At 39.5% G+C, this 13874-nt stretch overlaps 1 protein-coding gene across 7 annotated transcripts in view; it reads right to left on the minus strand.

Moving 5' to 3' along the window:
• The window catches only part of ATP11C (ATPase phospholipid transporting 11C (ATP11C blood group)), a 206628-nt gene that overhangs the window by 105209 nt on the left and 87545 nt on the right, over positions 1–13874 (minus strand). For 2 of the 7 annotated variants that reach the window (XM_055377047.2, XM_063703056.1), the window contains exon 1: positions 641–745. The exons of the other annotated variants lie outside the window; for them this stretch is intronic. In XM_055377047.2, the coding sequence (XP_055233022.1) occupies positions 641–676 (36 nt within the window). In that variant the 5' untranslated portion in view covers positions 677–745. Of the gene's footprint in view, positions 1–640; positions 746–13874 lie in introns of those variants that run through there. 7 annotated transcript variants of the gene reach the window in all.

Consider the following 13874-nt stretch of genomic DNA (forward strand, 5'->3'; position numbering starts at 1 on the left):
TGAGCAGTTTAATTTCACCAGGGACAATCAATTCTAAGTATTCCCAATCTGATCCCCCTTCCCCCAGCATGCCCTTACTCCAAGAACTTCAGGGCTCAGAAATTGTGGCTCTAAAGACTGAAATGCAGCTTCATTAAAGGATTGCTAATAGAAAGTTGATGGATCAAAAATACTGTAAACATTCTGTGATTCAAGATTCTAACAGGAATTTTATCTTTTAATGATTCAGGTTCTTCCATTTATAGGAAGTAACCTGCGACTCTCAGTGTTCCTTTGGGGTCTCAGCAACTCAACTTCCCTTATTAACAGAATCTTTCCTAACCCAAAGCCTGACAATATGCACAGAAACTTAACCAGCAAGTATACAAAGCCTCAGAAGTTCCCTTTCACTTTCACCCTACCCATCTCTACACACAGCCTTTCATTCCAAACACTTAACAAAATTTAAAACTCTAAATGAGGAGATTCTTAACTCTTAAAGATAGGAGCAGTGAGGCTGAAAATCCAGCTAACCATTTACGATTACCCTCAGGAAATGGATAAAAATATACATGCAAATAAAAAGCAGGAATAAAGCAGGCCCCAAGACCTCAAAACCCAACCTGGCTGAAAAGAGGAGAAATAAATACAGATTACAAACCTCAGAGGCTGGAGGGAGAGATGGGACCATCTGCATACTGACATGCAGAAATTTGGCAACACAATGGCAGCTAAATCTCAGAGAGAATGCTGCAGATTATCAAGCAACTTGTACCAACCCCTGTGATCCTTGTAAAGTTTCCCAGAACTTGGGAAGTGAGCCAATTATGGCTTGCCTAGTTCCTGTACTTCCATGGGAGGCAGCAAAGGAAGCATCAGATGACAGTCTATTCCTTAAGAGCTCAAAGCAGTACTCTGGCGGCCTTAGCCCCATTATTGCACCATTTCATATCTTTTTGTTATTCTTCTCCAAAGACCTGATTTGCCTTTGTAACTTCTGTATTTTAAGGTGTTATTATTTTAAATATCAGTATCTTACACCACACAGTAATTTTTCCTCATCTTGGGAAGTTCTTTTCTAATCCCTGCCTACAATAAATGGACCACAATAAAAAGTGGGGCTAAACAATAAGCTTCCGAGGAAAGTTGAATTGAACTTTTAGTTGTAGTTTAAGAGGAAGAGACATAATCTAAGTATTCACTATGATACAGTTTCTCCACCCTAAGAGTCACTGTAATACGGTAAATTCAAGCTTCAAAAATATATGCAACAAAGGCCTAAGCAGATGGTTTATGTGGAAAGGTCCCTTAGGGATGGAAGATTTTTCTCACTATTTAGATATCTCAGAGGTAAGAAAGTTATATCTCAGCAGCCAACAGTAATATCTAGCAATCGCAAGGAAAAAAGCCACTGGATATTAGGGAGAAAAATGCCTTGACCAGCATCATTACCTAGAAGAGATAAATTCTCATCCAAAAATTACTTTCTAGATCACCACAGAAGAATTTTTATTACAGTTTAAGAAGAGATAAGAAACTCTAGCTGGAGCAAAAGAAAAAATATTGTAAAACTGGTGTCTGACGACCTGAACAGGGTTTTATTTCTTTTTTCAGTGATAGTGTCATTACTATAAAAGTGATGTTTCCTAGAAAGGTCTGCCAGTTCAAATACAAGTTGGAGTGTGTCCAGCAAAACCAATGAATGCATTTTTCCAAGTAAACTGTTAAATACCATACAAAAAGCAAACTGGCTTAAAAACTGCCCGAGCTGTAAATGTAATTAATTTAAAGAGCACATCCAGGCTATAACTTTTCTTAACATCCCCAACAAAAGAGGTAGATAAAAAGCAAGTTTCCATTGTGGAGCATGGCTTAGTTGAATAAATGAAGAAAGTAAAGGGTTTCGGGGCGGGGGGTGCATTCTTCCTGGACCTGGCACAGTGGCTTGGACCTGTAATCCCAATGCTTTGCTTGAGGCCCAGAGTTCCAGACCAGCCTGGTCAAACACAGTGAGACCCCTGTCTCTACGAAAAAAAAAATTTTTTTTAATTAGCGGGGCATGCTGGCACACACCTGTAGTCCTACCTACTAGGGAACCTGAGGCAGGAGGACCACTTAAGCCCAGAAGTTCGAGGTTACAGTGAACTATGATCACCACTGCACTCCAGCTTGGGCAACAGAGTAAAGACCCCATCTCTTTAAAAAAAACAAACATTCTTCCTATAGGGAAAGCTTTCAGGGCAAAATCTGGAGGGGACAGGGGAAGCAAGACAGTTATGACTCTGAGAAATATTATTTACATTTTTTTTTCTTCAAAATGAGACCTGGAGAAAATGGCTTAGTTGAGCCTCATTTCCTTATCTATAAAATAAGGTCACATAACGTAAGAGACTGCTTACAGCAGGATTAACAGAAACACCCAGAAATCACTTTAAATGACTGTAAACTATTCACAGGAACAAAGGATGAGGTTTGCAGATGTTAACAAACTATAGGAATATTGAAACTCTAGCAACTGGGCCAGCATGGAACTAGGCAATGTCCTCAGCATAACCCACATGTAAATGTTTTATTTAAAGCAAGAAAGTTTCTGGCTCTACAGAAGAGGCACGGGAAATTTTGGTGCTACCCCTGCCTAAAGGGGCAGGATGAATTATGGTCCACTAGCAGAGAGTGCTTGGTTTTGAAAACACTGTTCTTCAATGTTCATGAAGAGGACTAGAGTTAGCCAGGGAGCTTGACAAGTGCCATGTTTGATGACAACTGAGGGCCACTGGAGGAGCTTATGGAGGCTGCTGTCCAGAACATATACCGTTAGTATTTTGGAACTGTTGATCTGACACCCTGACAGTAAAAATAGGAATTCGTTTCTCCCTTTGTGGCAGAGTACACAGGCACTTGTGAACTGCACTGGAATTATTGACACTGTCTCTCCATCATCTCTTCCCTCTCCCCAAAGCTTTGGATTTGAAGCTTCTGTGCACTATAAAGACTGGATGCTGCTATAAATATAACAGATGATCTGATTGTAATTATTCCTAAAACATGCTTAAAAGAGACTATATAAATTAGCAAGACGTTTGAAATGTAATGTATAACTTGGATATTGAAGCATAAAAAGAAGAGCACGACAAATATTCAGTAATGCCTTACATATAAATAAAAATTGTTTAGATTGTTAAATTTTAATGTGCCTTTGAGTACTGCCAACTAGGAATGCCACAGTAAGATAAATGGCAAGAATATCAGGACACCACACTCAATGTTCCCCAGACTGAATTACATGGAACAAGTTAATAATGAGGTTCCTTAGAGAAAGGGGAAGCCCACCCCTCCTCCTGGTTATTCACAATGCATACCCATGTAGTAAAAGCTCCATAAAGTCTTGAAGAAACCTCTTTTAAACTTTGTGTAAGTCAGCATTTCCCAAAATTTTTTGACCACAGAACTCTTTTCTTCCCACAAGGAAAATCCAGTGACATCACATTCTGTACAACATGTTTTGGGCAATGCTACTGTAATATACCTCTTATCTCAGCAAACATGTCTACATATCTGGGCTACATCTATGCTAGAGTCCACTGGTAGAAAAAACACATGGGTTCACAATCAGCTATACTGGCAAAGCACTCAAGGTTATGAGGTGAGATCACTGTTGTATTTGTGACAATTTCTATCCATGTATGCCAAAAATTGATAAAATTAAGTATTTGGCTATGATCCCAGGTGGGTGTCTTTGCTTCTAAAGCTTAATAAAGAGAGGCAAGAAACCAGGAGATCAAGGTCCTAATAGCCTTCTACCATCAATCGGTCTGTATGTGTCTTGGGGAAGTCCTGGCATTGGTTTCTTCATATGTAACTTGGAGAGGACTTGACTAAATAATCTGATCTAAAATGAAGCAGGGGAAAGTGGGGCCAGATTTTCTTTGACACGGAGTTTCGCTCTTGTCACCCAGGCTGGACTGCAATGGTGCGATCTCGGCTCACTGCAACCTCCGCCTCCTGGGTTCAAGCAGTTCTCCTGCCTCAGCCTCCTGAATAGCTGGGATTACAGGCGCCCACTACCACACCCAGCTAATTTTTGTATTTTTAGTAGAGACGGGTTTTCGCCATGTTGGCCAGGCTGGTCTCGAACTCCTGACCTCAGGTGATCCACCCGCCTCGGCCTCCCAAAGTGCTGGGATTACAGCCGTGAGCCACTGCACCCAGCAAGTGGGGACGGACTTTCTAGCAATAAAACTTGAAATGTGGCCGGCCGAGTGCGGTGGCTCACGCCTATAATCCTAGCACTTTGGGAAGCCGAGGTGGGTGGATCACTTGGTCAGGAGTTTGAGACTAGCCTGGCCAACATGGCAAAACTCCGTCTCTACTAAAAACACAAAAATTAGCCAGGCGTGGTGGTACACACCTGTAATTCCAACTACTCGGGAGGCTGAGGCAGGAGAATCACTTGAACCCGGGAGGCGGAGGTTGCAGTGAGCTGAGATCGCACCACTGCATTCCAGCCTGGGTGACAGAGCGAGACTCCATCTCAAAAAAAAAAAAAAAAAAAAAAAAAAAGCTTGAAAAGTGGCTTTAGATGTTGCATCACTTGCCACCTGTTTCAGCCTAGTCCCCTAAAACAAAAAAAAAGCATTCAAGGGTGAGGAAGAAATTACTCCCTGTTTCAGGATAAAGAGTAACTTACAAACTAATACACACGAGAAGACAATATACGTGGAATAAAAAATTGCAGGTTTGGGCCGGGCACGGTGGCTCATGCCTGTAATCTCAGCACTTTGGGAGGCCGAGGTGGGCAGATCACCTGAGGTCAGGAGTTCGAGACTAGATTGACCAACATGGCAAAACCTGCCTCTACTAAAAATACAAAAATTAGCCGGGAGTGGTCACAGGTGCCTGTAATCCCAGCTACTCAGGAGGATGAGGCAGGAGAATCGCTTGAGCCTGGGAGCCGGAGGTTGCAGTGAGCCGAGATCGCACCATTGCACTCCAGCCTGGGTGACAGAACGAGACTCTCTCCAAAACAAAAACAAACAAAAACAATCAAAAACAATTTCAGGCTTCAAAGCAGAAAAGGAGGGAAAAATAAATAAAACCTCATGAAAAGTCACAAAGACCAGGGAAAGGTTCATGTGCTAATGCCTTTAAAAAAAATGTTTAAGTACAAACTGACTAGATAAAACTCCTTAAAGGTGCTAATTTTGGTACACTAGAGGGTACATTGGTTCTTTCAGGCTTTTAAGATGCCCACTTAAAGCACCACAGTAGCAATTTACTTAATGGTAATCTTTAAATGTGAAAAAATGAATGCCTTCTCAAATGTGCCTATTACCCTAGGGAAATTGTTTACTCCTCTGATAAAACAGAATGAAATCCATTTCCCAGCAACCAAGGTACAAACAACTGCAAGTAAATCAGGTTAGACTTAACTACCATGAGGGCAATTTTTAAAATTAATAAACCTCTTAGAATACAAATCTTACCTATACACAGGATTTCTGCTGTAAAATGAAAACACACACACACATACACATACATACACACACACACACACACACACACACACACACACACACACACACACACACAGGGACAGGGGGTAGAGATAAAGCCATTTGAAATAATTTTTATTAGAGTGGATACATTCAAAACGCATGACTTCACAAAAACAAACACCACTCACACTAAAGGCCAAACCACCCTCAAACCAAACAATTTTCCACAAAACAAATGTTTTTTACCAAATAAGACAAACAGTAGTTAGAAGTTCTATTCAAGTGTATGATTGAAAATAGCAATGGGGTATTTCTAAAGCACACATAGGGGGTATCTAGAACCATTATAAGAATTTACAGCCAACATTAAAAAATGCCTAGGAAGCTTTAAACAGAAAATAATACTTTCAGCTAAATCATGAAACAACACAGTAGTTGTAGGTTTCTTCATTAGGAAACCTTTGCTCAGTGGAATGCAAGCAGCTTAGTTATGACTAGTACTCAAAAATTAAAAGTTCATAAAGACTCAATTCTCCTGACTGCAATGCATTTCACTCCACTTTGCATTATTATAAAAAGCACATGTGTATGCAACATGTTAATACAATTCTAAGTCTATTCTTACTCTACTTTGTAAACTCGGATATGATGTAAAATGTTCTACATGCTGTCAAATAGAAAATAGTTATAGCATTACTTAAGGGAAGAAAAATGGCAGAACCCAATGAAATATAGGCAGTCCTCAAAGAATGGAATTAAAGTGCATTTGCATTGGTAGCATTATTAATGAGGACTGATAGACCTCAAATTAATGGTGGACTGATAGTCTGATTACTTCAGATGGACAGGAATCTGAATGATCTTTATATAGTCAGTGTACTTGAGTATTCTACAATGTTCTGCTGACATCTCAGCTTGGTTCCCAGTCATTTACTATAAGCAAATACAACTATTCCCTGCATGCTGAGCACAGCTAAACTAAAACAAAACAAAAACAAAAAGGAGAAGGGTAGAAATACAAATGTGTCAAACCAATAGAAAATTGCCTATGATGAGAACGTTCAGCTATAAGACTACATGGGGCTTCCTCATAATTCTCAATGCAACTCTCAAAAGACACCTCCAATAAAAGAGTTGTTAAATGCTTTAACCAATACATATGTTCAGAAGGAAGAAACTTCTTTGGATGTGAGATTAGTCCTTTAGACTGCTTCTTCAATCCTAAAAATAGTATATAAGAGAAAAACTGGGGTTCTCCTAATAGTTGCAGGTCTATCTCAGAAAGCAATGTACCAGAATGCTGTAGGACTCAAATTTTATGAATTTAGAATCCAATTCTGTCCAATATACCTTTGAGTTTTACTTCTATTTTCATACTGTGAAATAACCATGTAATAAAGTACCAAGGAATGAAATATTCACTGCAAATAAGGGGAAGTTCATTCATGCATTCCAGATGGCATGAATGAACAGCCTGTAAGAAAAAAAAAAAAAGAAAATAACAAGTGTTGGCAAGGATGTGGAGTAATTGGAACCCTCATACATTGCTGGTGGGACTGTAAAATGATTCAGCTCCTATGAGAAACAGTTTGGCAGTTCATTAAAAAGTTAAACATAGAATTACCATATGACCCCACAATTCCACTCCTAAGCATAGGCCCAAAAGAATTGAAAACAGGTATCAGAACAAAAACTTGTGCATGCATGATCATAGCAGAACTATTCAAAAGGTGGAAACAGTCCGGTGCAGTGGCTCATGCCTGTAATCACAGTACTTTGGGAGGCCAAGGTGGGCGGATCACCTGAGGTCAGTAGTTCGAGCCAGCATGGCCAACATGGTGAAACCCTGTCTCTACTAAAAATACAAAAATTATCCAGGCGTGGTGGCAGATGCCTGTAATCCCAGCTACTTGGGAGGCTGAGGCAGGAAAATCGCTTGAACCCAGAAGGCAGAGATTACATTGAGCTGAGATCACACCACTGCACTCCAGCCAGGGCAACAGAGCAAGATTCTGTCTCAAAAAAAAAAAAAAGGTGGAAACAACCCAAATGTCCATAACTGATGAATGGATAAACAAAATGTGGTATATCCATACAATGAAATATTATTCAGCCATAAAAATGAATGAAGCATTGATATGTTCCACAATGTGAATGAATCTCAAAAACATTATGCTAAGTGAAAGAAGCCAGACACAAAAGGTCACATAATGCATAATTCCATCATATGAAATATGCAGAATAGGTTAATCCATAAAAACAGAAAGCAGATTGGTAGTTACCAGGTGCTAGGGGGAGGGGAGAATGCAGAGTAACTGTTTAATAAGTATGGAGTTTTCTTTTAAGGAGATAAAAATGTTCCGGAACTAGGTACAAGTTTGTGGTTATAAAAAATATAAATGTACTAAATTCCAATAAATTGTTCACTTTACAATGGTTAGTTTTATGTTATGTGAATTTCACCTCAATAAAAAAGTAACTCCCTTGCCTAATAGCAGGTCACAAGGTAAATCCGTTAACACAGTTGATGCATCCATTCAACCAATATTTATTGAGCTCCTACTATGTGTACAGCACTAGAGACAGGGTGATGAGTAAAAAAGACATAGTCCCTGCCTTCAAGGAGCTTAGAGTATAGGGAGAGGGGAGACCAGGCATTCATCAAATGCTCATACAACTCAGCTAAGTGCCAAGAACGATGGCTGCACAGTACCCTGAGGGCTAACCTAACTAGGACCACACAACAACCATGTGCAACACAAACCTAACCATATTGCTCCTCCAGGCCCCACTTGAATCGTTTCCCATTGATCTTAGAACTGAAAATTAAAATCCTTATTCTGACCTGCAAAGTTTTATACACAGTCTGGTCTCTTCCTCCTATTTCCTCAACTTCATTTGCCCTCCTCTTCTCTTTCTCTATTATAACCCATTGGCCTTTTTTCCATTCCAGGTAAGCCGGAGGACCCTTCTTGTCCCTGAGTATTCCACCGTTTCCCTCGGCATAGAATACTCTTCCCTCTTTACCTGCTGATAATAATCCTTCAGATCTCAACAACCATAATTTTATCATTAACCCTTCTCTGGTGACAATCAAAATGAAGACAGACCAACAATTTGTTCTCCAAAATCTATGTCTGCTACAGGGAATTTACAATGAGAAAAGCAAAGCATGAAGAAAATCTCAATTCAGTTTCTCAAAAAGCCGAAACACCAAGTCTCTTCAAAGTCTCCCCCAAAAGTCTCCTCAAGCATACCTATCAAAATTTACTAAAAGAAATCCTGTGAGAAGTCCTTGACTTTGCAGAAACTGCTTTAAGAAAAACCACCTTCTAATTAGTTTCAGTAAAAACAAGGCAGTGATTATGACAAAAACTTTGTATAGTCTACTACGACACTTTAGTTCATTAAACATAATTTAATGTGACTGGTTGTTGTGATGCCTTGTTAACTGATTTTAAACATACTTCAGACAATTTTCTCCTGAACAGTATTCAGATTCATCATTTCCAGCTGATTAAACAGTTGATTAAAATGATGGTTACAGCTATTTCTATTTTTATAAAAAGTCAGGCTTTAGGCCAGAGATATAATCCCCAATGTAATATTGTTTCTGTGAAGAAAATCAGATTCAATTTACATTATTTTGACTTACAGAAAATTTTCTGTGAACATAACCTGCCATAAAATACAAGGACAATTGTAAAAGGTTTTCAGAAGGGCCTATCATCTGGCACTAGTGTGTACCATGGAACAGAGGCTGGGCACAAGACAAACATTCAAATCAGCCAGTCATGAGCTGTTCTCTTTTTAAGTTTACCTCACTTAATAATCATAAACTGGGGCAGGGTATTTTTCACAGCATTGATTTCTCTGCAAGCAGAGCAGGGAGAAATATCACTAACCTATATAAAGTCTCATACAAAAAAAAAAAAGACTGAAGGGTGGGAAGGGGGTGAGGGATAAAAGACTACAAATTGGGTTCAGTGTATACTGCTCGGGTGATGGGTGCACCAAAATCTCACAAATCACACTAAAGAACTTACTCATGTAACCAAATACCACTTGTTCCCCAAAAATCTATGGAAATAAAAAAAATTTTTTTAAAGACTCTGCCAAAGCCGTCAAAGGACACTGATGTGATATAACATTATCTTTGCACTTTTTAGAACCTGAAAATTACATTTTAAAGAATAACATCTCAATGATTAACAGATATTATGTATTTATACAGATATTTGACATAACAATTAGTAATGAAGCCCACACAAAGTGCTTACTAATAAATGAGTAAATAACAGCATGTAATCAACGGCACTATTTGTTGGGTCATAGTCTCTACAACACTACTGGGCAATCAACTCTAAACCTAGATACTCTACTACAATTAGACAACAAGACTTGTTTCAGTAGTTTTCATCCACACACTTGAATTTTTATAAATACAAAATACTAGTTAATGAACTGTGTCTAAACCTTTCTAAGACCAAAGAATTGTTTCTACAAAGGGTGAGGTGGAGTAGAGAAGGAGAACTGCAGGTTGAAATGATTGGTGGTACAATGGCTTGGAGAAGAAAGCTATTTGTTCACATGAAACTCCAAATGAGAATATTAAAATTCAACATTCAAGAGCTGCAGAGAGGTAAGGAAAACTCTCCTTTCATTGATGTTCAAAAGACAAGAGAGAATTTTCTCCTATCAGCTTTTGCCATCCCCATGCTGAGACTACAGTGAATCTTGTGTAGAAAAACAACTAGAACACCTAAGTGGTATATTTCAATCACAAAAATTGCCACTTATGAAATTTTCTGGTACCTTGTGATGGAAAAGGCAATAAACAATAAAGTTTTAAAAACATTATACATACATACACATATATACACACTCCATCTTGCTCTGGAGCTCAGAAACAATGGAACCTAGTAAGGTGATTTTTTTAAGTGATTTCCCTAAGGAAAGTTATTTCTTCCTCGTTCCCCTAGCTATGTTCCTGGGACTAGGACCTTATCAGGTTATAACTCAAAGACAGGCCCATTGCTATCCAAGGCTCCACTTATCTTGCCTTGCATTGCCCTGCCCAGAATGCATGAGCAGGTTTTTTTGTTTTGTTTTGTTTTGCTTTTTTGAGACAGTCTCCTTCTGTCGCCCAGGCTGGAGTGCAGTGGTGCAATCTCGGCTCACTGCAAGCTCCGCCTTCCAGGCTCACGCCATTCTCCTGCCTCAGCCTCCCAAGTAGCTGGGACTACAGGCACCGGCCACCACACGCACCTAATTTGTTTGTATTTTTAGTAGAGGCAGGGTTTCACCGTGTTAGCCAGGATGGTCTCGATCTCCTGACCTCATGATCTGCCCACCTCAGCCTCCCAAAGTGAGCAGGTTTTAAATTCCATACATGCCCTCCAAGGGTACCAATCTTCCTCCTGCCATGTGCCATAGAGTAACTCTCCCCCTTTTCTTCCACTCTTTCACCTTTTGCCATTGTGAAAAGTATCAGCTGGGTAGTAGGTACAGGCTGAGGCGAAGCCCAATCACTTCTCTCCTTTTGCTTGCATTCTACCTCTCACTGACCTCTGAGCTAGGGCTGTATCAATTCCTGCAATAGGCAAGTTTACAATCTCATAGAGTTGACAGGAAACACAAGTAGGACATAAGTGAAGGAAGTATACAAGTATATTTGCAGCGCACTGCTAAGTAAATACAGAAGAAAGGAATAAGAGTTGCTGAAATGTAGAGGCTGACTGGGGCTGCGTAGAGTTTGTCTTAAATTTCCAAGAGATTAATGTGTCTGAGCGTTGGGTAATTTTGGCCTCTTGTGATCTAGAATACGATCAAATTAGTTTGAAAATCTTTGTATAATTCACACGTGCCAGCCTCCAAAGCTAGAGTCTGCATACAATGACAAGAGAATTTTATTTTCAGTTGTATACTGTGCTTGGTTTCAGAGCTACTCTAACAAACCTTACTTTCCCTTGCCATTCTAACTTCATTTTCCACTAGTAGTCTCCAGCAAGAATGCTCTGCTGTCATCAAATTCAACTCCCACCTCATTTTCTCGCCAAGTATCTCAGTTTATTCCCAACTGCTGTTCTCTTGGACTGGAATTGTCTGCATGACTCTCCTTGAAAGTAAACTGAAAGTTCAACTAATGCCAAATTCAGCAGCTTAATTAAGAGTCCCTGTAACATATGGAAGGCTGCAGATACATAAAATTGGCGAACCCTTACAAACTGGCTTCCCCTCAAGGTGATCAGCCAGTGATTCTTGAAGCTGTGTCTTATTCTCTTAGGATACAACAGGACTTCTTCTGCAGTAAGGATAAGTAACACCTAAGTGTCTGTTACGTGCAGATGAAGAATTCTATAGATGGACAGATGGAAAGATGGATGGATGGAAGAATTACAAACAGATATGGCTCACTCATTTGATTAAACAGGCCTAGCCCCAAAATCAGAGTATCATTTAGAATCATTTGAGATTACCAAGGGTCATCAAGTTATGTATGACCAGAGATGAAAATATAGTATAAACAAGGTTGGAGCCTCAATGTTTAACTGTCCCATGAATATCTTCTGATGGGTATATTTTTGATGCTCAAAAATCAGGGGTACTCCAATATTTGCAATTTTAATGGCCTTTTTTCATAGAGCATGGCAATTACCAGGTTGTTTCAAAGAGGCTGTACAAGGGATGATGAAGAACAGAAGCATACTGGCTATGTGTATCAGTTCTACAGCCAGATATCTGGGTTCAAATATTGGTTCTGCCACTTATTAGTTATGTAACCTGGGGCAAGCTCCTTAACCATGTGATGTCTCAGTTTTCCCACCAGTCTCAAAGGGGGTGATTATGTTGATGACAACTTATAAAGCAATTATGAAACAGTGCCTTCATATTGTAAATACTGAAAAAAAAATGTTAGTTGTGTTATATAGCACAATGGAATAATAAATTCCTTTGCTGCCAATAACTAGTTGCTTCTGACACAGAAAAAAAAAAAAACTGATGTCCATGGAAAAAAATATAATTCTAATACAAATAGGTGAAATATATCTGCAGGGTTATTACATTTGAAACTCAGGGAGCACAAATGAAAGAAATTAACATTAACTTTGTTTAACTAAAAAACATATATACAGTCTTTGCGAAACAGAAACAGAGAGAAACCTTATAAAATCAAAATGACCATGAATAGTTTTGTAAATGAACTATGCCACGCTAACCAGATAACACTTCTTAATTAGCATATGAACAAAAGACAGAATAGTACATTGTGACTTCATTCAAGACTTAAATAAAACAAAATGCTTGCAAAAAGGAAAGAAAAATCAGCTTCAAAAGGTTCAGCAAAGGTTATGATAAATGACTCAGTTTAGGGTTGAATGCAAGGAGTAGCAGAGAGTGGAGGGCTCTGGGTAAGCACTAGACTGGAAGCAAAAATAAACAGCATGTGTAATCAAATTCACCCAACTGTGTCATACCACGTGGCCCTGCAATACCTGCAATGCAGGAAAGGCCTGGTGCCGAGTAAGAAGAAAGCACATATGCAGGGCAAGCAGTGGGAAGAAACCTTCCATACTGCCCTGGTAGCACCCTAACTAAAGAGGAGAAGATGGTCAGAGCAGCTAACAGCTCTGAACAAGAAGGGGGCCACAGATTTAGAATTGCAAATGGTTGGCCTCAGACATTCACCTTCTCCTATCATTCTTTCCAAATCAAATCAATAATCTGTGTGTGTGTAGGGGCCTGTGTATTTGTGAGATCCCCTAATCCAAAGGCCTATCCCATTTTATTGAAACAAATATTTAAAGAACATGGAATGAGCTAGACACAGTGATAAGCATAATCCCCATGCTAAATTAGGAAGCTTATCTTACCAGAAAGCCAACTCTGTATCTCAGTTCCCCCTCTCTGAGTCTGTTTTCCCATTCATAAAATGTGGGAGTTGAATAACAAGGTTCCTGTGGTTATCTAATATTGTACAGATTTACCAAAAATTTGTCAAGTTAGCACCCTGAAGAAGGAATGTTCAAAACGATAAAATGAGCATAAGCAGATATTTACTTAAACGAATGACAGATGATTAAGTGGTTAAGGGGTTGTGAGCAACATTAGGTCCTGGTGGACACACTTATTTGCCTCTCAGTTTCTCTAGTGCACCTCACCTCCCCAGGGGCTGGACCCAACATTTCCTCCCATCACTGATAAGCCTCAGGCCCAAGGGACCCTGTCTCTTTCTTTAGGGGGTTCATAGCCTCCAGTCAGCTCAAAACAGGCTTCCAGCTAGTGCCCTAGCACTAGCTTGCCTTGCCTTGCTAGAATGCCAGCTCCCTAAGCAGCAGTGGCTCTGTGTTTGATTTAGTGACCAGAGGGCAACGTGGAACAGAACTAAATTAGGAACCC

Source organism: Gorilla gorilla, chromosome X (assembly GCF_029281585.2).
Source record: "Gorilla gorilla gorilla isolate KB3781 chromosome X, NHGRI_mGorGor1-v2.1_pri, whole genome shotgun sequence".
In the NCBI taxonomy this organism is placed as follows: Eukaryota; Metazoa; Chordata; class Mammalia; order Primates; family Hominidae; genus Gorilla; species Gorilla gorilla.